General features: G+C 39.3%; 2 protein-coding genes across 2 annotated transcripts in view; one reads left to right on the top strand and one right to left on the bottom strand.

Annotated features, from left to right (window-relative positions):
- Positions 1-26,918, bottom strand: part of LOC125077639 (fat-like cadherin-related tumor suppressor homolog) — a 44,449-nt gene that overhangs the window by 15,471 nt on the left and 2,060 nt on the right. The window contains exons 2-18 of the mRNA XM_047689624.1: positions 17,431-17,480; positions 11,289-14,363; positions 10,932-11,211; positions 10,749-10,855; positions 10,431-10,641; positions 10,129-10,319; positions 4,580-4,729; positions 4,220-4,381; positions 3,931-4,135; positions 3,701-3,840; positions 3,372-3,613; positions 2,856-3,287; positions 2,547-2,769; positions 2,369-2,470; positions 2,052-2,276; positions 1,250-1,777; positions 893-1,171 (exon numbers count right to left, since the gene is read on the bottom strand). Coding sequence (XP_047545580.1) covers positions 893-1,171; positions 1,250-1,777; positions 2,052-2,276; positions 2,369-2,470; positions 2,547-2,769; positions 2,856-3,287; positions 3,372-3,613; positions 3,701-3,840; positions 3,931-4,135; positions 4,220-4,381; positions 4,580-4,729; positions 10,129-10,319; positions 10,431-10,641; positions 10,749-10,855; positions 10,932-11,211; positions 11,289-14,348 — 6,537 coding nt within the window. The 5' untranslated portion in view covers positions 14,349-14,363; positions 17,431-17,480. The remainder of the gene's footprint in view (positions 1-892; positions 1,172-1,249; positions 1,778-2,051; positions 2,277-2,368; positions 2,471-2,546; positions 2,770-2,855; positions 3,288-3,371; positions 3,614-3,700; positions 3,841-3,930; positions 4,136-4,219; positions 4,382-4,579; positions 4,730-10,128; positions 10,320-10,430; positions 10,642-10,748; positions 10,856-10,931; positions 11,212-11,288; positions 14,364-17,430; positions 17,481-26,918) is intronic.
- Positions 4,971-6,089, top strand: LOC125077641. Its single transcript, XM_047689625.1, has one exon. The coding sequence runs from the start codon at positions 5,114-5,116 to the stop codon at positions 5,852-5,854; it is 741 nt and encodes a 246-aa protein (XP_047545581.1). The 5' UTR covers positions 4,971-5,113; the 3' UTR covers positions 5,855-6,089.

Below are 26,918 nucleotides of genomic sequence, written 5' to 3'. Positions count from 1 at the left end.
ACATGTCTCTAACTAGAACGCCTCCATAGTGTACTCTAATCGCAGAAAGAATAAAGATAAACAGACCTCATGGTCACGTATTCCATGCGATTTGCTAATAGCTCGGCTATATTGTGCACTACTGACAGTTCTTGATTAATACTAGTATGTTATTTATACAACAGTATTCCACTTATTTATTTATTTATTTATCCTTTATTGCACTCAAACTTAAAACTAAAAATTACATTATTGCTACACAAAGTTGCATGAGGTGCAACAGGCACTCAATGACTCGAATCCACTTTGATTTTACTTTTTTATTATTAGTTGTAATGGAATAGGCGTTTATCTTCCCTCTCACCTGATGGAAAGTGTAGATGAAGACGAAGGTGATACACGCCCATCCAAAAGAAACCTGTTCACTCTACTCTTAAAGGCTCCATAGTTCAACATATCAGGAAAAATAGACCCAGGCCGGTAGTTCCAAATCTTGGCGACTCTTACCAAAAACGAGCTATCAAACCCTTTAGTTCGACTTTTGGGTATGTTAATAACGTATGGATGAATCTTTTGCCAGTGCCTAGTAGTCCGATAAAGGAATGGAGATGGCTCAATCAGTTAAGAAAAGAGCAGAGCAGAAAAGAGCAGAGCAGAAAAGAGCCTTCGAGCACTCTCCAAAGTGTATCCTATTCAAAACCGACAAGCTGGCAACTCGACGACGATGCTCAAGGGGGTGTGTAGCTTACTTCCGTTAAGTTCCGATAACAGCTTCATCAACAGTCATAACGTACTGTTTTTGAAAATCAATAATGATAGCCCTAGATATCAATTATCGACCAATGATATCGAGTCAAACCAATGTCAATAGTTGTTTATTTGACTACAGTCGACTGCACGGTTTCAATCTCACCTCGCCGTTGTCATTCGCATCGACGTCGACGGCCCGCACGCGCACCACGGGCGACCCCGGCTCGGCGCCGGCCAGCACGGCGGCCACGTAGGGCCGCTCCACGAACACGGGGCAGTTGTCGTTGACGTCGGTGACGCTGACGTGCAGGCGCGCGTGCGCCACGCGGCCGCCGCCCGCGCCCGCCGCGCTGCGCGCCTGCAGCAGCAGCGTGTACGCGTCGCGCTGCTCGCGGTCCAGCGCCAGCCCCGTGCTGCGCACCGCGCCCGACGTCGCGCCCACCTGATGGGGTCACTCGCTTTGATTTCTTCGTTTTCTCTTTCGGCAGATTCGTTTAAAAAGATATTTAAGAGGTCGTACCTCGAACCCTCGGACCGGATTCAGTATTCGAAATTCGACATGCTCGTTCAGTGCGGCTCCGAGGACGTTGAGAACGACGATAGTGGCAGATTTGGTGGAATTTTCGACAACGGATCCGTAGTAGTCCGCTTTTTGGAAGGCGAGCCCGGAATTATCCGGTTCCCGCACGCGTACTTCGACTCGAGCCGTGCTCGAGTAGAGCCCGTCCGACACGCGCACTCGCAGCCGGTGCGATCCAGCGAGCGCACTCGGCTCCACTACGCTGAGCTCGCCAGCGGCCGACAGCGCGAAGGCGCCACGCGGATCTCCGTCAATAATGTCGTACTTGAGCGAAGCGAGCGAATTCGGTTCATCGGGATCGTTCGCAGATAACGTGAGCACGCTCACACCGCTCGCCGTCGGCAGCAAAACGATCGATTCGTACGAGGCCTGAGCGAACGTTGGAGGGCAGTCGTTCACGTTTATAACCTCGATCGTCACTTTGGCGACGCTATCCGAAGGTAACCTAGGGTTTCCCATATCGATGACCTGTAAAAAGAGTAAGCACGCCTTTTTATAGAAATCATAAGATCCCAAAGATTTTTCAAATCAAAGTAGCACAGAGAGCTAACTGTACTGAATTCGTACACAAAATATTAAGGAGAGATTCGATTTGTACGTAAATCACGTAAAAGTATAATTAATAGAATTTACACGAATTTATTTTTGGACATCGAAACGGAATGCGTTTTTTTCTTTCGCTGTCGCTAAAAAATAAATCGCAAATAAAATAAAAAAATCCGCGTCAAGTCTCATGGCATACTTTAACTGTGAATCTGTGGATCTGTTGCTGCTCATAGTCGACCGGGGCGGCGAGCTGCAGCGCGCCGGTGGTGGGGTCGAGGCGGAAGAGCGCGGCGGCGGCGGGCTCCAGCACCTCGTAGGCGCGCTGGCGGTTGGCGGGCGAGTCGGCGTCCGCCGTCGCCAGCACCAGCGGCGCGCCCGCCTCGCGCTCCGCGTCCGTCACGAGCGCGCCCACGCCGGCCGCCTGCGGCCGAGCCATATATTTGCGTGCGTTAGAAGTTAGTTAGATTCTTCGAGGAAGTGCCCTTCATATTTTATGTAGATATGGATTCCGACCTCTGACACGCGACCGCGATATTCTCGACGAAGAAGAACCGGCGGGAATTCGTTGCGATCCAGTACGTGCACTGTTACGTGCGCTTTTGCACTGCCACCGCCCTGTTCATGAAGAAAACACGTGAGTACTCATAAGTTAATGTTTATGAAGTGTAATGTAACAGACGGAGAACCTCACCATATTGAGGGCGATGATGGTAACGTTATAGATTTCTCGCTTCTCATAGTCTAGTGGAACAGCGAGAGACAACACCCCGGCGGCAGGATTCAGATTGAACCGACCTTCTCCGCCTTCGAGCGTGTACCAAACGGCGGAGGAACTGCGCGCCTCTAAGGTGGCGACGACCGTCCCTGCGGGCTCGTTTTCGTATACTTCGCATACTATGTCGTCCGACAGAAATCTGCCGAGGAAAACATTAGAATGTTATCGGAACACGTGCAACGTCGGTGAGTGTCGACTCTCATCGACGAGAAACCAATGATGCACCTCGGTGGCGCGTCGTCGGGCTCCACAACGATCACGTGCAGCGGTAGCGTGGACGAGCGAGCGGACGGGGGCGGGTTGGAGGCGCGCACGTGCAGCGTGTAGTCGCGGGGCCCGGCGGCCGGCAGGGCGCGCGCGAGCCGCACGTCACCCAGCTCCGCGTCCGCCACGAACAGGCCGGCCGCGTCGCCGCCCACCAGCGCGTACGTCACCCGCGCCGCGTCGCCCGCGTCGCGGTCGGCGGCCCGCAGCGGCGCCACCAGCGTGCCGGGCGCCGCGCCGCGCGCCAGCCGCGCCTCCCACAGGCGGCGGCCCCACTCGGGCGCGTGCTCGTCGGCGTCGTGCACTCGCACGGTGACGCGCGCGAACGCCACGGAGGCGCGGGGCGCCTGGTCCCGAGCCCACACGGTCAGTTCGTGGGTCGCCGAAGTCTCTCTGTTTAGAGATTATATTTATTAAAATTAGGCCTTTACTACTTTTCGTATGGTTAACGCTCGAAAAGAAGGGAAACTAAAGTACCTGTCGAGCGGACGAGCGAGTTCGAGGACGCCGGTGAGCTCGTTCAGACGAAAGAGCGACAGATCCCTCGGAGCGCGCGCCGCGTGCAGCCCGTAGAGGAGGCGCGCGGCGGCGCCCGCCGAGGCCTGCAGCGTCACGAGCGCCTCGCCCGCGCGGGCGGATTCCGACACCTCTACGACGTACTCGCTTCGCGAGAACGTCACGCCGCCTTCGTTCGCATCGTTGATCACGGTTATGTTTATCTAAAATGTTGTTAAAATTGGAGGTATTTATTCGAGTGCGAGGTCTTTATATATTATTTTCGTTCATTACATTTTTAACAATCTTACCGACGTATAAACCGTGTTCAGTCCATCGCTTACGGATACGTTAAGCGAATATCGCGATCGTTCTTCCCAGAGCAAGCGTCGCGCCAAGACCAGGCTACCATCCTCGCGACCTACGTAGAACTGATGTCCGGGATCACCGTCTAAAATTTAATAGACAAATCAAAAATATGATAGAGGTAAAACGCATCAATAAACATGAGGGACATCTCACCGGGGGACGGTCACCTTACCGGTAATGTCGTAGTAGAGGGCGTCGCCGTCGGGGTCGGAGGCCTGCAGGAGAGCCAGCAGGAAGCCGGGCGCGTCCAGCTCGGCGGCCTGCAGCGGCGGCACGGCGCGCACGCGCGGCGCGCGCCCGCCGCCCGCCGCCGCGCCGCGCACGCGCGCCCGCGACACGCTGCAGCGCGGCTTGGGGCCGCCGTCGCACGCGCGCACCTGTCGGTCGGCACATGCCCAGGTTAACGTAAACGTAAAAGTATTCTAGCACCTTCGTCGGCAAATATTAATGAATTTATTTACCGTCAAATCGTAAGTGACGTGCGCGGTGAGAGGCAGACGTGGCGAAGCGTATATTCGTCCGGAGTGAGCGTGCACGCGTAGGAGACCTCGAGCGATACCACGTGCACGAGCGCTGTAACGAACGGTTCCGTTTTCTCCGGCGTCGCTGTCGAGAGCTGCCACCTGCATGAGTTAGTTTTACACCCATTCAATGAAATTTGACATTGTAATGACTCACATCGAGATATACGCATTTTTTTCTATATTAAGTTTCTACTGAAGACTAATATGTTTACAAATCTTATCAAGACGACGTTTAGTAAGCAATAAAATGGTAAGCATTAAAATGATATTGGGTATTTATTACGTTATAAATTTTACCGTGGTGATATAAGTGCCTTCAGGAGCAGCTTCTTCCCATGTGTCCCAGACTAGATGAACACCAGATCCTTCATCTTCGTCCTCAGCTTCCGCTTCGCTCTCCGCTTCCGAGCTACTCTCTTCAGCTTCGAAGGAGGCTGCTTCATCATCCTAAAAAGTATTAAAACAGTTTTTGTCAGTAAAGGGATCGTCTGTCAGGGGATAATATACAGGAGATACCTGAAAAATACAGTTGAAAAATTATTAAGAAAAATAGTTGGAAGGAATAACCGACAAATAAGTTACAGACAATGACAGAAATAAATTTGTTATTAAAATAACAAAAAATAAGAATATATAATTTTCTTTCTTTTTTCTGCGGGTAGGAGTCAAACAAGTTGCAACGTTTTTAGTGTACTCTTGAATTTTATTTAATTAAAATACATTATATATAATATATGTACGTCTAAATAACATTACCTACCAGCTTACAATCTCCTTTAGAATAAAACAATAAAATAATAAGTGAAATAACAATTAATCACTGCTAAAACCATGGAGTCAATCAAAGATTCATTGTCTGCCATGTCTGAACTATTTAATACAAAAATGAGTGAATTTCAACATGAGTTACAAAAGACATCTTCGTCAGTTGCTACACACACACCATCACTTTCAACGGAGTTCATGCAGTTTAGAAGCTTCATTATAACTGCTCTCAGCACTCTTCAGCGTCAGGTAGAATTTCTTGGTAGGGAGTTGGACCGCCAGGAAATGCAAAGTAGGCGCAAAATACTACTTCTTCATGGAGTCCCAGAAGAAAAAGCTGAGAACACCAGTGCTCGTGTGACTAGTCTTGTGGCAGACCATTTGGACTTGACAAACTTCTCTAGCTCCAGCATAAAAACTTCCTATCGGCTTGGTAAGTCTACAGCCAACCGGAACAGGCCAATTGTAGTTAAGTTCTGTGATGTTAGCGTGCGGGATAAGGTGTGGTTTGCCAAGTCAAAATTTAAAGGCACTGGCATAACCCAATCGGAGTTCCTCACGAAGACACGGCACGATGTGTTCCTCTTAGCACGGCAGCGTTTCGGCATTGGGAAGTGTTGGACCAGGGATGGACGGATATTCTTAGTAGCCCCAGATGGATCGCGTCACCAAGTTGAATCACACGCTGAACTCGAAGCTGTATCTTCTTCACTTTTAAAATCTCCAGAAGTAAAGGGCTCAAACGTGTCGAAGAATCCAGACAGCAAAGTTACAGTTTCTCGACCGAAACGAATTATTAAAAAGTAGTGATTATAATTTCTCGGTTTTACATAATATCTGCTTACTGCAACAATTGGTTTGTTTACTTTAATTTACCTTCCTAATCACTTACTTACTTTTATGATTCAAGTAGTTATAACTTTATAAGTGAGTGTAGTTTAAAATTTGTTATTATTTGTCAGATATCTAATACAGATTGTGATGACAATTTCTATTAATGACAGCTGTCACGATCTGGACTCTAGTGTTTTGCCTATTTTAATTACGTATACATGTGTTTCATTATTTTTAATTTAATTTTTTTTTTTTTTTATTTGTTTTTTTTCTGTAATACATAAATCTACTTTTATTATTTTTCAGATAATGTAATTTTTGAAATAATGTCTGCTTTGATAATATTTGTGAGTTCCAGTTTTGTAACTGGAACACCATTTCCATCGTGAAATTAATTTTGTTACTTTTCACTATTAGTTTGTTTTGTGACTTATTCTTTTGATCGTTTTTTATGTTATTTTTATTATGCTATTATTATATATATATATATATTTTTTTTGTGATTACCTTAGTACTTTAATGTAAACACATGGTTTCCTTTTTTTTATTTTTTTGTTGGTAGTAAGCAGATTATGTATATAATTATTATTTAAAGTTACTAGTTTTTAGTTTTATTAGTTATTAGTTTTATTAAATTCATAATCTCTCAACAGCTGGCGGGTAAGATGGAACTATTATATATTTGATATTAGTACATTTATATATTGTTTTTATTAAATATATTTATATACTTATTTTATTTTAATTCACTATATTCTTATTTATTTATTATTATTATTTAATATATATGTATAATGATTGATAATAGCCATGTTCAAGACGACAATGATATTTATCTTTCTCTCTCTTCTGATTCAGCCAGTAGCGACGACAGCTTTCAAAGTGTTCCTTCTCTCAATGAATCCCTATTAACTCTTTTTACTGACGTAACTAAAAACTTTAACATTGTTCATATTAACGCTCAGAGTATTCCTGCTCACTATCCTGACCTTCTCACATCGTTTGATAACAAAAATCTCCATGCTATTCTTGTTTCTGAATCATGGCTTAAGCCATGTTTGTCTTCCGAGTCATATTCTTTACCGGGTTTTCATTTAATTCGAAATGACCGTGTCAATAGAACCGGTGGAGGTGTTGCCATGTATCTGCGATCCTACATTCCTTTTAAAATTATCAGCATGTCAGTACCTCAGACTGGTCCTTCCGCGGAACATCTTTTTATTGAATTAACTTTTTCCCATTGTAAACTTCTACTGTGTGTTTTTTATAATCCTTGCCTATCAATTGACTACTTTCCCTCACTAGAATACCTTCTCGAAAAATTTACTCCTCAATATAACCACACTATATTGATGGGTGACTTTAATACTTGTCTCATCAAGAATGATTATAGATCCTTCAGACTCAACTCCTTAATATCTGCATCTAACTTACACATTCTTCCTCTCTCTGCAACACACTTCTTTCCGAATTCCAATCCTTCACTTCTCGACTTAATTATCGTGTCTTCCACTGACCATGTTGAGAAACATAGTCAGTGCAATGCTACAGCATTCTCTTATCATGATTTACTTTACCTATCCTATAAAGTTAAACCACCTAAAGCTAAGTCAAGAATACTTCTGCTACGTAACTTTGGTGGTGTGGATATCAGTCGCCTGCATAAAGATGCATCTAAAATCGACTGGTCAGTAGTGCTGGATGCGGATACAGTTGATGAACGGGTTGCAATTTTTAATTCCTTATTAATACAATTATTTGACATTCATGCTCCCATTCGTCCTGTACGCTTAAAACATCGGCCTGCTCCCTGGCTTACCGATGAAATCAAAAAACTTCAACATCGTAAGAACGTAGCCAAAGCAAAATATAAGTTGAACCCTACTGATAAAAATCGCGAGAAATATAGAAATATTCGGAATCGCTGCAACATGCAATGTAGAGATCAACAACGACGCCATATTCATCGGTCTTTAACCGACAATGATCCTTCTAAAGCGTGGAAATTTCTTGAAACACTTGGAATTGGGAAAGCACGTCAAGAACTAAATTTAAATAATCTGGATATAAATCACCTTAACCAGCATTTCTCGTCTTCGGATACCATAGATGGTACGACAAAAACAAACACTATTAGAAATATTTCAGCGTCTTCTACTCCCAATATTCCTTCTTTCTCTTTTAGTCAGTTTACTGTATGTGATGTTAAGGAGAACATTCTAGACATCAACTCTGATGCCGTGGGTTCAGATTGCATTAGCCGTAAAATGATTATTCCCATTATTGACCTTGTAGCTCCTATCATTACATCTATCTACAACTTGTCGATAGAATCCTGTACATTTCCTACGATCTGGAAAGATGCTCAAATAATCCCTGTACCGAAAAAGTCCAATCCGAATAGTTACTCCGAATTCCGTCCAATATCGATTCTTCCTTTCTTATCAAAAGTATTTGAGCGTCTTATATATCAACAAATGACTCCCTTTCTATCCAAAAATAACCTTAAGAATCCTTTCCAATCCGGTTTTCGCTGTGGTCATAGTACGGCTACTGCCCTCGTTCAAATAACGGACGACATCAGACTTGGTATGGACAACCAACTGATTACAGTGTTAGCACTGCTGGATTTCAGTAATGCATTTAACACTGTCGATTTTGACATTTTACTAGCTATACTACGTTCTCTTAACATATCTCCTAAGGTGACTGACTGGTTTCAGTGTTACTTGCGAGGGCGTCGGCAGCGCGTATACACTAATGGTCGTAACTCAGACTGGTGTATGTTAAGCGCTGGCGTCCCGCAAGGTGGCGTGTTGTCTCCTTTATTATTTTCTATATTCATTACCTCTATCACTAATCACATTTCTTCTCTCTACCACTTGTACGCAGATGATCTCCAAATATATTCACAGACTCAATTTAGCGGGCTCTCGGACACCATTGATTTAATAAATAAAGATTTGATGCACATAAGTCAATGGAGTAAATCCTATGGTCTGAGAGTTAATCCCACAAAAACAAAGGTGATTATCATTGGTAGCCCGAGACTTATTTCACGGATTGACTGGAAACAATTACCACCTGTCCTTTTTGATGGCGTCTGCATACCAATCTGTGAAACAGTAAAAAATCTAGGTGTTATCTTTGATAGGCACCTTTCGTGGGCACCTCAAATAAATGAGGTTAGTAAAAAAATATTCTCTTCCATTGGCTCACTGAGAAGATTGAAAAACTTTTTACCCATTACAACTAAAGTTACGCTAGCACAATCTCTCCTTCTACCTATTCTTGACTATGCTGACACTTGTTATACTAACTTAAGTGAGGAGCAATTAAATAAACTTGAGCGATTACAAAACCTATGTATACGGTTCATATTTGGTTTACGCAAATATGATCATGTTTCCGAATTTCGCCAAAAACTCAAGTGGCTCCCTATTCGCCTTCGCAGGAATACTCACATTTTAACTCTTCTCTATTCTATTCTTTTTAATCCAGCGACACCCTTCTATCTTAAAGAGCGTTTCACTCTCCTCAGGGAGACTCATAAGCGCGCTCTTCGCTCGAATGAAAATTTAATTCTCTCCATTCCTTCCCACTCTTCTTCTTATTATTCTAAGTCTTTCACTGTTGAAGCTTCTCGAATTTGGAACTCACTACCCTTAGCTATTAGACGCGCACAGTCGTTAGCCGTTTTTAAAAGAATGGTTAAGGACTTTTACTTGTTGCATTAAGCAGTCGTTTTGTCGTTGATAATTTTTTGTTCTGTTATATCTCCTTTTTTTTTTATATATATATATATTTTATGTATTTATTTATGTAAATATTTATTATAGTATATATTTATATTATATATATTTATTGTTATCTGTGTATTGTGTAATTTTATATTATGTAAGTATTATATTATGACTTAAATTACTGTACCCTTCCCATATATGTAAATATTATGATCCTCTGCCCAAAGGTTGCCTGGAAGAGATCGCTGCTGAGCGATAAGGCCGCCTGTTGCACCTCATGCAACTTTGTGTAGCAATAATGTAATTTTTAGTTTTAAGTTTGGATGCAATAAAGGATAAATAAATAAATAAATAAATAAATATAATATTGTAGAAAATTACGGAGAAAGGAAAGAGAGGGAAAGGTCACCTTGAGGAGGCATTACGCTTTCTCCTTACGTGACGATTTCTGCCAGTTCACTCTACCGTAATGACATTGTAATAACCGGAGTATTATTATCAAACCTGCGTCGGTTGTGCAGGCACATGCACGTCATAAAAGCGTTGTGTAAAGGCTGGCGCGTGATCGTTGAGATCGAGCAGCGACACGCGCACGCGCGCCGCGCCCGCCAGCGCGCCGTCCCACACCGACACCTCGAGGGCGTGCGTCGCCGCGGCCTCGCGGTCTAGCGTGCGACCCGTTGTCGTGATTTCACCTGATGGATTAAAAACAATTATGCTATATATTTATTCCACCTTGACGTATACTTTTGTTATAGACCAGTATTCCAGACAAATAACAAACGCCAAAAGTGAAATGGGCTCACCAGTTTCTTCATCTATAGAGAAGAGTCCGTCTGGGTTACCGGCAATAATCGAGTATCGCAGCTTGGCAGGCACGGAAGAAGCATCGGTGTCAATAGCGTGAACGCGGGCAACATGTGTGCCTGCAGCGCAGTGCTCCGCGACGGTGACAACGTACTCTGCTTGCTCGGGCCATGGGGCCATATCGTTAACATCTTCTACCTCAATATAAACCTGTTCATTATTGAATTTCGTTATTCAATTTGTAATTTTTTATTTTAGTGTTGGTACTGATAATACTAGAATAATTTAATAATTTATAACAAGAAAACATTTCTTACCTGAACGCAAGCATGACGCGGCACCAAGCCATGATCTTGTGCACATATCGTTAGCCAATAATGCGGTGTTGTTTCTCGATCAAGAGGTGTTTGTGTTCTAATTACACCTACAAATAGAAGCAAGAAACGTATATTTATTGTAAACATTTAAAGTATAACAGAAAAATGTTGTAATTAATTTACCTGAATCATCGATTGAGAATAGTGCCATGCCGGAGCCGGCGACAATGTAGTACGCAAGACGAGAATCACGACCCGGCGGGTCGGCATCTGTAGCTGTCGCAGTGATGACTGTAGTGCCCGGAGATGCGTCTTCGGACACCGTTGCTGCGAATGCTTGTCGCTCCGCAAAAACAGGTGCGTGTGCATTTTCATCAACGTCAGCTACCTCTACAATGAGCGTAGCTTCTGCCCACAATGATGGTCGTCCGCCATCTGTTGCTCTTACTGTAACGCCGTAGACCTATAAATTCGTAATTTAAGAATAAATATGCAGCTTAAGATATGATTAAAATATTATAACCAATGACTAATAATTACCTGTCTTTCTTCGAAATCTAACCGCTTAGCTGTCCGTAATGTACCAGAAGTGCTATCAACTGTGAAAACAATGTCGTCAGGTGATTGATCAGGCAAGGAATAAGTGACGATTCCTCCAGCTCCTAAGTCAGGATCAAATGCCTCAAGTACTGCAACTAAAGTACCATTTGGTACATCTTCACGTATACGAGCACTATATGCTGGTAAAGCAAATCGTGGGGTGTTATCATTTACATCATCTACAGCAACGCGCACTAATGCCTCAGCACGCAAACCACCACCATCGGTAGCCCGAACCGTTAGTTCGTAGAGTGAACGTCGTTCTCTATCAAGAGGTGCACAAACAGACATAACCCCAGTTTCACGTTCGATACAAAATTCGCCTTCACCTCCTCCACTTAGACTATAAGTGACGTGCCCATATTCACCTCCATCGCGATCAGTTGCATTCGCATGAAATATTGCTGTTCCGTTGATAGCATTCTCGGTTACTCTAAAACTAGCGAGTGTTTTTTCAAATCTTGGGGGGTTATCATTAACATCGAGTACTGTAATAGGTAGAAGTCTAGAAGCTGTGCGTTGTGGGTGACCAAGATCATATACGGTTATGTTTAAGTAATATTCACTTTCTCGTTCTCTATCGAGATAACCGATTACTTTAAGCTCTCCCGAATCTGGGTCAATACGAAACGCTGAATCGGCGTCGCCCCCAGAAATAGCGTATACTAAGAGTCCATTATAGCCAAGATCTCGATCGCGGGCTTTGAGCCGAACTAGGGAGGTACCCAATGCGACAGATTCATTAACTTTTACTTCAACTGGAAAGTCGATGAACTCTGGGTAGTGTAAATTTTCTCCATAACGAGAAGAAGCTAGAGGGAAATCTTCTGCAAAATCTATAGGTGCATTGCTTCTTTCAGCAGCTGCTAATAGCTCAGTTAAACGACGTGCTACAGAAGTATCACGACATTCTAATGAGTTCGATTCAATGTTGCCCCCACTTCCACTGCCACTACCGCTGACTAAATGTAATGTTAAAGTAGCTGCATCCGCGAAATGCGTTCCATCGGTTGCCGTAACATTTAATACACGTGTTTCAGTTCTTATGTCACTAAGATCGCAAGAAAGCACAAGCACTCCAGTGCTAGAATCAAGAGAGAAGCAATTGTCTTCATTACCTCCAATAACACGATATGAAACTACATCTCCAGAGTCAAAATCAATTGCAGAAAGTGTTACAATTTCAGATCCAATAGATAAACGCCGTGATAGATACCCAACGCAATCAACTCGTTCAAATTGGGGACGGTTGTCATTGACATCTTCAAGTCGTACTGTTAGTCTCATTTCCGCTTGGCGACGATAAGGTAATCCCCAATCACTGGCACGAATCTGTAAAACGTATTCACGACGCATACTTTCATAGTCAAGTAGCCTTGTAGTTCTCACTGCACCAGAAAAATGATCCACCTCAAAAGGAACCGGTTGTAAGTTAGCAATGCTATATGATATGTAAGCATTCTCACCGGAATCGGCATCACGTGCAATCACTCGAGCGACGATTGCACCTGTGGGACCGTTCTCTACCAGAGCCACTTCTATTTCTTCACGCTCGAAGACAGGGTCGTTGTCATTTGCATCTAGTATAGCAATTTTCACTTTAGCCGAAGATTGTTTGCGTGTTCCGGCGTTACCTTGATCAATAGCCGATACAGTGAGAGTATATAAAGATTTTTCTTCAGCATCTAACTCGACTGCCGTATAGAGAACTCCAGTATCTGCATTAATCACAAATTCCCCGCCTTCATTACCACCCACTATTTCAATATATACTCTAGCATTTCGGCCTTCATCTCGATCGCTTACCTTTAATCGAATAACGGGTGTGTTTGGTGGAGCAGTCTCCGGCAGGGTTGCCTCATATATTTCACGACTGAATATCGGCGCGTTATCATTTGTATCAGTCAATAACACTGGTAACGTTAAATACGAAGATCGAGGCGGTTTTCCTGCGTCTGTTGCACGGAGAGTCAGATTATAACCATGAGGCGCACTCTCTCTATCAAGAAGTGCATGCACTACAATATCATATTCACCTTGCTGCGCCGAGTTTCGTACACGGAAATGACCATCTGGATCACCATCAACGATTTCTAGGCCAATAATGCGACCGTGTTCTCCAGTGTCTTTATCTTTAACTTCTACAATTGCGTATATTTCGGCTGTTGAGTTTTCTATAAGTTCAGGTAGATGACGAACTCGCAACTCGGGTGCATGCAGATTTGCCTGAATAACTCGTATTACTAAGGACGCTCGTGCTGCGGGTGCATTGTCACCTCGAGTAATCAAAGACGCTCGATCATGCGCTAGCACTGTTATTTCGTAACGAGAACTTTCCACCACAGACAGGGATCGTGTTACAGTTACTACACCACTGGTAGGGTGTACTGCAAACCGATCGGTTCTTTCTGCAAGACTGTAATATATTTCACCGTTAATACCAAGATCAGCATCTTCGGCGGAAACACGTACAATACTAGAATGTAAGGGAGCATCTTCTTGAACTACTGCCTCGTACTCAGTCGGATAAAATAGAGGACTGAGGTCATTCTCATCCGTAACCTCTACAACTACTACCGTGTCAGCTTCAAGCTGTCGACCATTGGGCAGTTGCGCTGTGGCTCGAATCTCTAATCTGTAATTGTCTCTTCGCTCCCGGTTTAAGACATCAGAAAGGCCAGCGCGTGTGCGAATGGAAAGGAAACAATAATCGCCTATGACATGTTCTTCCGCTTTAAAGAATTTGTCGCGATCGCCATGTCTAATACGAAATCGAACTCTTGCTTCAGGACCAGGTAAACGCAAGCCCAAAGGATCGGCGGCGGGTGGCTGGGATGCATAAGTCCTCGGTGGGCTGTTCTCCGGTATGCTCACGTTGTACAACGAATAGTCGAAATGCAATACCGGCTGCAGCGCTGGAAGAGGTGTGGGTGGGCCTGGGCCGGCGCCGCGCACGCCGCACAGCACCGCCAGGACCAGCAGCGCACGCGCGCTCTGCATGTCGCCTTCCTTATTCTGGAAAAATTGTCAATTTATTTAATAAATTATACAATGTTTTTGAATATTGTTTTAGTACTTAATATGATTTATCAAATTAATAATTTTAGTTTTTTAAAACAAGCCCTTAACATACAACAATGTCTGAATGTTATTAGATGAAAATGTTAATCACGGAGAATTAATTAAAAGTAACAAAACAAATAAGTTTAAAATAAAAAAAAAACTTTTTTTTAAGTGCGCTAAAAAGGGTGAAACAAGCTTTTCCTTTAAAACTTTTACTATCGACTTAAAACGTCATTACACGATTTATATGACATAAACGCTCTTGTCTCGAGATTTTCTTTGAAAATTTTAAATCAATCAGACCTCGTTTTTTATTTTACTTATTTATCTACTCAGTTGAATCTTGCTATAAAAAGATAGATTCTCTGAGAGTTTTGTCGACAAATGAAACAAAAATGTCCAACAATATATATTTTTGTATGGCATCCATCGTTGACGTAATTATAAATATACGATTTGTTGTCTATCTATTAGGGATAAGCCACAATAACCATTTTTATCCCTTTCTTTTTACGAAAAATAATGGCTTATTTTCGAAGCGATTATAGGAAATACAACATTAATCCTTATCCAATTAAGTACATTAAATACACTGTGTATTTCATATAGATCAATATGGCCGTTTACAGCGTGTAATTTAAATTGATATTTTCGAAGATATTATAGATCTAAAACGCAGAGACATAGCAGTTTTTATTGTCTAATGACTGAAAAACAGTGAACGTTGTAAGACGTTCTGTAGTATATTTAGTATCAGCATTGCGGGTCGCGTAGTTTATATATCTCTTCATACACTACTAGCTACTCTCTAGGCTTACCACTGTACATTATTAGGATGATAATTACGAAAATGATGTATTTCTTACAATTTATTCATATTCAAAGTTTAACACACGAGTACAGGGGCCCACTGAACTAATACAGATTAGGGTTTCGGACTCAAGGGGCAAACTCGGTCGATGACATGCGCTTATCTCACTCGTAGCTTATCGTACATTCATCACAACTCACTATCGTTGAAGCTTTACGCACCTTTCTGTGCACATTATTTTCTAAACTCTTTTATTTTCTACATTACGACCTATCTCAATAAATCCCGTAGTTTCTGGCTCTAACTCATCGTGATTTACATCAAAATTAAAATTCAATTTAAAGGAACCAACGGTTCGGTGAATAAATTCAAAGTCAAAGAACCGATAATATATTTGTAGCAACTGTTTGTCATCGATTGAATTACATAAGTACATATAGCCTATTCCAATCGGAGTAGGAATGATAAACAAACCTATTCACGTCCATGCGATTTGGTAAACGCTGCGCTATATTCTGTACTGCAAACGGTTCTTGGTTCATATCTTTATTTACAATCCTAACCTATTTAATTCTTATCTACTTTCGTCTTACTTTCAAAGTTCGCTTCGTCGACTTTCAAAACGCACTTTAACGTAAATTCATAACGCATCATAGATTTTATTTATGCCAGTGACAAAAATTAAAAATGTCGTTTGAATGTTGGGATCGAATATTGAAACGAATATCTTTTACGCGGCTCACACCCGAGGAAACAATAATCGTCACGTAAGGAAATAGCTTTATGCCCCCTCCGAGCGACCTTTCCCTCGGTTTCTCTGTCTCTTTCTATTAATTATACTTAATATTATTTAAACTATGATTTTTTCTTTATTATTTCTCAAACATATTATTATTTTTTATGGCATATAACTAGGTGTCATTATAATTTTATTTATTTCCTTAGTCAAATAATTGAAATAGATGAATGTATTGTTATTAGTTTAATAGTGATGATAAATATTCAATGTTATTTAGATAATTTAATGATGGATTATTTTTTTTGATTATTATATAAAAAATCACCGGCCTGTATAACTATAATAATTGTTATGACTATGAGCTAGCCGTGGCTAAGGAATGTAATATAGATCAAACTTAGTCCGTAATTTTTTAATAAAATTTCTGATTGTATGCTGTTTGTGTACCAATAAATAAGTAATAAGTAATAATAATATTAGTAAATTTTATTACAGGATAGGAAATACATAAATAGTTCTTATTATTAAGAACTAACACTAATTGTTGGACAGCTATTAAGTATCTGTAAATTTTCATTTTGATTTATATTTTGTTATTTATTTAATTGTGTCGTGTAGTTTACGTCATTTTAATAATATCCGATTTTATTGACAGTGTTGTACATTTTTTGGACTGAAAAAAAAAATCCATTGAGATTAAATAGTTAGAAAATCGTGACGTGGTTACGTCGGAAAAGCACATTTTTTAAAATATTTTTTATATTTCTGTAATAATCTATTACATATCAATAATCTATTACAGAATAATCAGGCAGACTGAGTTTTTGAAGGTATTTCACAAAAACATAAAATTATTTGTTTTCTTTCTTTTTATTTTTCGAATATATTCAAAAAATCTAGAATTTACTTATTTATTTATCTATTTTTTATTCATATTTGTATATATATTTAAGCACTTAATGTTATCTATTCTTGTAATAAAATAAAAAAAATAATAAATAATATATGATAATATAAAAATCAAGACCGGTTGAAAACATCGATTGCGATTAAGAAGTTGCAAGTAGGGCTGATAGCTCTCCTTCGAACAAAGTTCATGTAGGGTTCCGAGGACATTTTTTAGTTTAATATCTATCATATTATTATAATGGGGACTACCGACATTTGATAAGTCTCGATCCCGACATCCTCGATTTACAACCCGAGTGGGGTCTGTAAAAAGTATTGGGTTTATCTGGTACGAAATTCAGCAGTCCAGAATTTGAAAATGGATTGTGTACACTATTGTGTCATGAAAAGCACGTAGGGCAATTATTTCTAGACTTGAACTCCTTTCGTTCGCATCAGATTCGTCGGCCTTGCTGGTCATGAGAGTTAGGAAAACAGTTATGTCATCGTGATACATTAATACTAAAGGTCGTGTCCTAACTTTCGTTTATTCAAAGAATGTTTCTGCTACGAAATCTTACCTCATGTGTGAGTCGTGAGGGCGCGGACGCGGCGCTCGCTTCTCGCGAACCTGCAACAGACGACTCTCTTTTTATTCTGTTATTATTACTACTCAACGTATCTTAGACATCTATTTTTTTATAATTATTAGTGTAGCATGTATGGCGAGAGTACATTTCGGAAGCAGCGGATCTATGAGCTAATCGCAGTCGCTTGTAATCAATAATAGCAGAAAAACCTGTTTTAATTCACCATCATTTACGACTGGTTCGTAAATACCCACTCAATTTGTGTAATAATTTGATATTGAAACAGGCACATTATTGAGTAGTACGGGTGTCCTTTTTAATATGCAGTCGAATAGGAGGAATACTTCAATATTCGCAACATCTTGACAAAACAATTCACGTCATTAGATGAGATACGACAAATATTTTTCCAATTTGACTTTCATGGCAGACTGTATACGAGTATATCCCACATGTCTACTTTTTAGTTAGTTGAGTTTCGTTGAGTTAGTGTCTGGACCTCTGACATGGCGATCGTTGAAGACGAACGGGTAGAGGCTGCACGGAGGGTAATTACTTAATAATGTTCCTCAATAAATATGGGATGGTAATATATATATTTCTATATGACATATTCTTCCTATAACGACGTACTCAGTGGAGACGGACGATTTTATGCTTTTGCATAATAAACTGGCAAACATCTTTTAGAATACAACTTACTGGATATATTATGTCACTCCTTGTAAATCTTTAGACTTAAAGATGATCTAAATTTGTTGTTGTTCATATTTATAAGAAATACCGTTTCTATAGAAAGTTTTCAGACAAAAGTAGAATTAAAATTGGCCTAGATATATTGAATGTAACTGAAATTCAATACATAAATGTTCTTCTTATAGAATAGCAAAAGGTGTTTACTGGAACTAAAAACAAAACTTTTATCTTTTTATTGATCTTTTTTGTTTCGCGATACCGATATGGAAACGTAAAAATATAAAAATTCTAAGAAAACAACTGAACTATTACTTAATTACTACAAAAACGCCGTTTCAATTGCTATTGAGCTCCGAGCCCAAGCGATTTATACGACTGACCTTTTAATTGTTAGTAAGACGGGACTGTATCAGCTTCCTTTTCTGCTTCACCGAATTGTTTGAGTGCAACGGGGCTAGACTAGAGCTGGAGTTCGGTTTTAAATATTTTGCCGTTGTAGCTAACTTAACTTCTAAGACACATCTCAAGATCCTGAGTTAAAATCCCTAGTCTATAGATGGTAGGTTTTACCATCAATTTGTTTAGTTCGGTAGCCTTTAAATCGATCTCACGTTCATGCCACGACAGAGCTGAGTTTTATATCTTCTGCGCAGATGGCTCTTTTAATATTGTTTTTTCCGTATCTGAATAAAAACCCCCGTAATTTTTATTATTTGGTTTAATAATCAAAATTAATTTGCTTTAACTGTTAATAGTCGTTTACATTAAATAATTATAAGATGTCTGTGGAGATTACGGCTGGATAGATCACTTAGCTCAGCACTGGTTGCGTTTAGCATTTTACCCGTGTAAAGTCGGGACCCGAGACGTAGTCGTCGGCTTGTATCTCAAAACGTTTATATGAGTGAGTTAGACATTACAATACGCGTACCTGAAAATGTCAGATTATTTAGTTCAACGCTCGAATGCGAATGCGAACAAGGGACCTCAACAATGAGAGCGCGTCTCTCCTCTCGGGTATGTCTCCGGGCCTCGCTCGCCACTCTTGTCTTCGTTTCAAAAGAAAGGAAGTCTTTTCATAGTACATCTCGTTTTATTCGGAGGATTAAGCGTAATGCGGGTTGCAGGACGGCTGAAGTGCTCTTGTTACTCGAGCTCTAACATTTTTAAGGCAGGTAGTCTGCATTGTTAACGACATCTTGTTTTCATATAACATGTATCACGAATGTACTGCGGCGAAGATTAATCACACAACCTGCGAGAGCGCAGTACAGCGGCATTATTGCGGTGGGCCGGCCGGGAAACTGGCTCGTTTTCTTAATTCTTTAGTTTGCTGAATGTCTGCATTTCAAGTTAAGTATATTGTTTTTTGAACAATCACTATCATATGACGGTACTGCTGCGAATAAAGGCAACTAAGTATGAGCTCGGAACCATTGTAGCCTTCTTATCATTCATATAAATTTAGATACACATTACTGTCTGGTACTCGTATTATCTTTCATATAAAATACAATATAGTATAGTCCTAAATAGAAACGTACTTAATACGGTTGCGTCTGTGGTTGATTGAATAGGTCGCATAGTCAGGCTGCCTGCCTTTTAGTGTTGACAGATATGATAAACGTAATGGTTTCTTAATTATTCATTCTGTACTGAATAATCCAGTTGTACTTCGGTGACAGCGTATTAGCCTCCATTCAGGTGAACTAAGGAAACGGACATTGTTATAACAGCTTTAATTACTCTACTCAAACTAAGAATCGAAATAATGTACTTGGTGGTAGAGCTTAGTGCAAGCCCATCTTAGTAGGTATCGGCCACTCATCATAAATTATATCGCCAATCAGCAATGCTATTGTTGTGTTCCTGTTTGAGGAGCGAGTCAGCCAGTGTAACTACAGGCACAAGAAGTCAGGAATGACTATTATTTAATGCTAAGTAAACTTCACAATGAAGCGTTTTTGAATCGTCGATATTAAAATACTATCACCTTTTCGAAAAGCAGCCTCCAGCGAGAAGAAAAGGCAAGAAACTCGCATAGTTGCTCTAAAAGGATAAAATATCGCAGAGGAATGCCTTATAGTGGGTAGGTAAGCGCTAAGAAAGGATTTTTCAAATTTCCAGTTCTAAGATAGTTAAATAGGGGATCAGAAATAATGAATGGCCATTTTTACTTGAACTTTCTATATGGAAGTTCGTTATTTCTGTTGTCAAACATATGAAAACGTTATTTAAACTTCTAAAGCATTGAGTCAAAGACATCTGGTAATCATACCAAATATTATCGACCTTGCAAGTATCATTTTCATTTTCGTTATAGTACCTTTACTAAAACGCATAAAGAACCATCTTCCCGTACGTTTACTCTTCTAATGAATGCATGACAGATACAAAATGCGAGAAAAACGGCGACCAGAACATTATTTAATTTATAAAACTTTCTTGGGAATAAATTCGTAAAGTTCACACACATATTATATTTTTGACGGAAAATGGGCTCTCGTAGGCTAATCTTCTCTTGAGAAGTTTTGCTAGTCACCATTTTTGTTTCAACCGATACTTTAGCTTATTTCGTTTTACAGTGTTATTAGAATAAAATCGAATTATTGCGATCAGCTGTCAGCATTATGCCGACTCAGTGACCCAGCGAGCAGTGGAGCATTGTACGCGCATAAGTTGAACTTGAACAACACATTAACTTAGATTGAAACGCTTTTTGTATTAAACGCGGGACGCATGACGTTGATAGTTAATGCTCGCGCAGGCGCAGTGCGCCAGTGACGTCACACGTGACTCACTCGCACGCGGCACGCTCTCGCTTCTCACAACACAAATCTTTATTGTTACATTGCTCATTGAAAGGCACGCCCGTTTGTGTTTTAGTTTTTTAAGATCATATAATAATTACGATCAAAGCCATATGTATTTTTATCAGAACATAAGTAGCTTCAATCTGTCTTTATATCGTTCCATATATTTTCAAAGACATTATAAAAAAAAACGCGCAATCTAAAATGGCGCCTTAAAATCAGTCCATCAATCAATTTCTGAGAGGTGCAGGTATAAAGTATTAAATATAACAACATAGTACAACAACAGTGAGCTTATACAAAAGGTTGTTTTATCGATTATAATTGTGACAGAGCAATATGCAGATGCGCTCTAGCCGAGTTTCCGCGCACACTCTCAGCTTTTGTTTCTAAAAACGACGCTTGCGCAGCTACTCGTGACTAATGTTGACCGACTAAAGTTAAGGTAATTAAAAATATTTAGTGCTGCTTGTCACGAAAATCTATTGCCATCGTTCTATTAAGTTAAGTAACGTTAAGTTTATATTATATTAATAATGCATATTTAAATTATAGGTGTAAACATATATATAATATGATGTATGGGACTGCAACGCAAATGTTCGATCCCACGGACGCGTTTCACATTTTCCGCCTTTTGATGTCTTACCTTCAACCAGCATTGGGCGAGTGCGGTGGACACAGCCTCACTTTTCCAATTCCAGAGAGAGAGAGAGTAACAGATACATTTTTTTAAATAAATTATTTTAAAAGTTGAATGCTCGAAAATTCTGTTCTAAAAATGAAGGAATCCTCATGCTAACTTTCATCCACCACACATCCAATATTCAAATAATTTAAGGGGTTCCTTTGTTAAAAAACCTCTCAATTAAGTTTCAACTTTTACATAGATACTTTCCTATATATGTATAGATGAATTTATATGAAAATTCAACTATTAAAATATAAATAAAAACAACCGGAGTTTTATTAAAAAAAACTGTGATATCACTGTTTGTTGTTTGTACCGAAAAACCCAAATATTAGTGTTCATATAACCCCCATACAAAGGTGTTTTAAAAACAGTATCCTATCTCCGTCATAGTTCGAGCTTGCTTCGTATAAAATTTTATTAAAAACGAGCAATTGTACAGACATGCAGTTACTTTCATATTTATAATACGTATTAATAAGATAGGCGTAGGGTTAGTAGACTGCAGTAACGATACATCAGATTTTTAAGCTGTCGTCTTGTGAAATCATATACGTATCATAAAGTTTTGCTCTCATTTTATGCGACAAAATTATTACATAATAATTTAAAATTGAAATAAACTAGTTTTTAGTAAATTTGCTTAAATGACTTGTTTTTGAAACATCGTTAATTATTGTCGGCGTTTTCTCTATGTGCTCATAGCCGTAAGACGACAGTTACTCACTACAGTATGGCTTTTGATTTATCAAGCTGTGTCTATTTCATGAGATTTAGTATTTGGTCCAGAACTTAGTTAAATTATAATATTAAGTCGAATCTTGGTGATTTGTAAATGCGTTAGGAGGTCTTCTGCTGTGGCTGGTTTACGGCTCAGTAATGCATCAAAAACAGCACTTATGTAAATTCAGTTTTTGATATCAATTAAAGTCAAAAACCATCTTGTTCTTTGAAAGATCTTTATATCAGTCTGCCTGTTGTTTATTTTCACAAGCCGGTTTGCATAAACTGGTGTGAATATATGATTATCTTATTTCGATTACGCGTAATAGCTTGCGTCTTTTTTACAACTCAGATGGATAACTGAAATTAATTTTCAACCAGTTGATTTTGTTTTGCGAAAAAGCGTACAATATTCTTAGCTTCTCGTATCTGATTCTTGTGGATTACAAGTAATATGTTGATGTAAATCGCCAAAAATAAATACTGCTGTGTCCCATAAATAAATAAATTTCAAGTTATTTTATTTGAACGATCATCAATCTGAAAGTAAAGTTTTCGTGGCTTATTCGATCGTTAGGTCCAGTCGCCCGTTCGGTCATTATTCTTTAAATTTAAATATTTTCAATGAATGATTTCACAAGCGATTGGCGCCCCGCAATATCGGTAATCATATGAAATTAGTCAATTTACTGTAGTGGTTTTTAACGAAGAATCGTTGATGATGTCAGCGGTTCGGGCAGGCGGCCGCGGGCGCCGGTCATCGGCCTAACCTTCGCGTCGCACCGCGCCTCCAATAGAGATACGCGCTAAGTAGCTCACTGATTCATGTTGCCGAGATAAATGCTACAACCGTTACATCTATCTCGACGATAGGTATTTGTTTCTGTCTGTATTATTATTGTGACTAGAGCCGAGCAGAAGACGGACTGACGGGGCTCAGGTATGCGGTAAACATCCCGTAGGGTCGGCGCAGGCGACTGCGAGTGCAGGCGGAGTGAGGGGGGTCACAGCTGCTCTCACGCACACGAGCTCACCCTCAATGCTCATAGACGGCCATATGCGCTGGTGTGCTTTAACTTGCATGGCCGCCGCCATATTGAGCTCTTAACATCACCTACCTAACTTAAACCGCTTTCGCTGGGTTGCATGCATAATCGCATTCACTTCTATTATACGCATTAAGTGTTATTGCATGAATACCCAAACAGGTAAATGAATATTTATCTCATTTATAGATTTTGTTTAGTATGGAATACGGAACAAACAACTTTATTTTGAAAATAAAAAGTTTTATAGATTAACTATAATTGTGTAAATGTTGTATTATAATAGTGTACTTTAACTTCATTAATATTTATCACTACAAGTTTATTGGTTTCGTTATAAACTAAATATTTTCAAGTTTGTTTACTGCTGTATTTAGTCATATTACGGATAAAGCTTTTATAAAAAATATTATTATATATTTAAAACAACAATCAGCAAGTGCTATATTCTCAACGTACCCCTCGCGTTATTTCGTTTGTAGATTCTTTCAAAACACCATTTAGTATACACATATATCCAAAACCTTTAGACTTTGTAGTTTAGACTAGTCTAAAGATTAATTTTCATTTGCAGATAAGCATTCTTACCACCGTTCATTCATTTATACAGTAACTATTTTTAATTCATATTTGTATATTTAAGGACTTTATGTTAATAATTCTTATGTACATAAAATATAACTTTGTTTGTACGCACACACGTTTGAACTTAACGTAGCGTTTTTTTATAAGTGACGTACTACGTACTACGTATACGTACAGTGTTATGAACTAAAGTCAAACAATATAAATCCTCCTTCCTCGTATAATGACGGACAATGAGCTCCATCCATCGAAACCTTTTTTTGAGTACAGACAAGCTCGCGAAAGGCTAGTGGCTCGTTCGGGACGAGGAGAGGAAGAGGGGCGAGATGATCAACTTGTTCGTTACACGCTGCTCTGTTGCTAAGAACATCTGTTGGGCTGAATACTGAATGTTACCGAGGAAAATGCTTTCTTAATTTTACCGTTTAATATTAAATAAATACTAGGTACTTATATTTGTGACATAAATATTTCATTATTAAATGTAGCAATACACGTAATTACTTGTAAACAGATACTAACAGTAACTTTGATCTGTTTTGATATTGTTTTACCTCGCAGTTACAAGTTTGTTGACTTAACTCCTTACTGTAGACCACATGAATTCCTTAACAGTAAGCAAATTCTTTTAGCCGACCTTCGACAGTGTATCTACTATGTCATGTTTTATTTCCCGTGTACAGAATAACATGTAGTTTCCGGCGAAAAATTACAGGGAGCCACTTGAGTTAGGGATGAAAGTCTGACATATGGTCTCATTTTCGGAAACCAAGCGGGGTTTGCAAGACTTTGAAGTCACTCTAATTTATTAAAATAGTCCTCCTTTAAATTGAAATAGCCCGGATCTGCGTTATCGAGGATTGTTATGAGAAGAGAAACTGAAAAAACTCATTTGATTGAAGTACATACCAAGGTTACGCGCAGAGAAATATAAGGTATTTTGATAACTAATGTTTGATATCAACATAATTACTGTTGTACGTAATAGAAACGTCAACTACATGCTTAATAAAGCGATTATTAATATTTGTTTTTCAGTTTTCGCTTACGGACTGAACAATATTTTTTTTAATAAATAGAATTCCTCTAAAGTATTTATTTGAAATTGACTTATGTCTTATGTATATTATTAGAATGATGTTGAAATATAAATAAGTCTTGAAGAAAAACCTTAGCGCAAAAGTTTTGCTAAAAATTATTCTACTTTTAATGAAGATGAAATCGTGTTCATATTGCTAATACTATATACAATGTTCTTGTATTTTGGGAGTACGCGTATTCAATGCTCAAAGCAATTGGTAAATAAATTAAATCGACTCAAGGTTAGTTTTTACTTCAAAAAGTCGCCGAAAGCAGCTGCTGCATATCCCTCCGTTGGAATTGTCTATGTTATTTAAATAATGTAATTCACCTGAAACTCAGACGCTTTTGTGGCAATTCTCTTTGATGTTAGTGTTTCCAGTATTTTCTTTACGGAGTTGGCGTTGCTAATGGGCATGTAACCGTTTTTATATATTTTTGTTCCAAGAAAAAATATATGATTAAAATAAGTTTTGGAGCATCTATTGTAACGCTTGTTTGCGACAAGAGATTTAGTTTGGCCCTTTTTAATGCAAGTTTACATTACATTCGAGAAGTGTGGAGGATCGACTACCTGAGTATATTGAAATGAATGAACTTGTAAATTTATCGAATTCTTAAGATACTCCAGCGATGAGTTGTGTCCGTTTCTTAAATAAATATAATATAAAATTGATTGATTTGCTTATTTATTTTATCGAATTAGTAAATATTTATTAATTCTTGAGTTCTTGAGTTATTTATTCTTCTGAAACTGTGGAGTGACTGCGTTCAGATTTACGGGACCATGGATTTTTAAATTTTTAGTAAGAATAGGAAGGCCTATTGAGGCCCACAGGTTTTAAGAAGTCATCTTCCCATTTACCATTCCTTGGACGGCAGTTGAGCCGCCGAACACGGTAACGAAACTGGAATATATACTGTTTCTGTTATAACACTGACTTACTCAGACCTTAACCGAAACTCAGCAAAACAATGTAATTCTTTTCAGAAGAATAACGAATGACTCTTTGAAGTACATTTATTTTAAAATGAATATCTTTATCACGACGTTAACATTTAACTTGGACAACAAGATAATACTTATAAATGAGGCCAATTACTTTTGTTAATAAATATTCACTTATTCTAAATCCACGATAAGAACGCTTCTAGAGAGGCCCTAATACTATTATCTGTATAATTCTTCGAGGCAATTGAATCTCTCCAAATAAAACTCCATATGGTATCTAATAAAGGGATGCTTTTTACTAAGCACGTTATTAATGGACCAGTGAGCAGTGGGCGGTGGGCGGCTGTGTATGGCTGCCCTTGTCTTCGATTACGTGCAACTGCAGGGCGTCCTTCAAAAGTCTCACCACTTATCGAAACAACTTCCAGGGTCTTTCTTAGTTTCATTGAATATAAATATTAAGCGTACAGACTTTAACAGAATGCCTCTAATATAGGCTTTATTAAGATTTCATTAATTTTAATTTTAGAGATATCCTTAAACAGCTATGACAAAAAATAATGGATCATATATAATATTATGACTCATTAAGATACGCCGTTACGGAGTTGTGTAGAGACCTACAAATCTACCTTAAATAGTTGCATTTGATAGTTGATAGTGTTACACCTCTTAAAATGTCAAGAGAGAGCCAAAAAGCTAACAAACAAGATTTTTGCGGTATTGCTAAACTGCAAAAATAATATTTCAAATAAACATTTTATGAGTGTATCTTTAATCTGTAAACTTGCAAGTTCTTCGTTAATCAGATGAGTAATTGTTACAAGAATACGGAATGTCAAACAAAACTTACAAGTTAAAACCTGTATGATGTTACTGTACTTTATACGGTC

This window comes from Vanessa atalanta, chromosome 4 (genome assembly GCF_905147765.1).
Source record: "Vanessa atalanta chromosome 4, ilVanAtal1.2, whole genome shotgun sequence".
Classification (NCBI taxonomy): domain Eukaryota; kingdom Metazoa; phylum Arthropoda; class Insecta; order Lepidoptera; family Nymphalidae; genus Vanessa; species Vanessa atalanta.
Note: the sequence above shows the minus strand (reverse complement) of the source record. Positions and strands in the feature narration are given on the sequence as shown.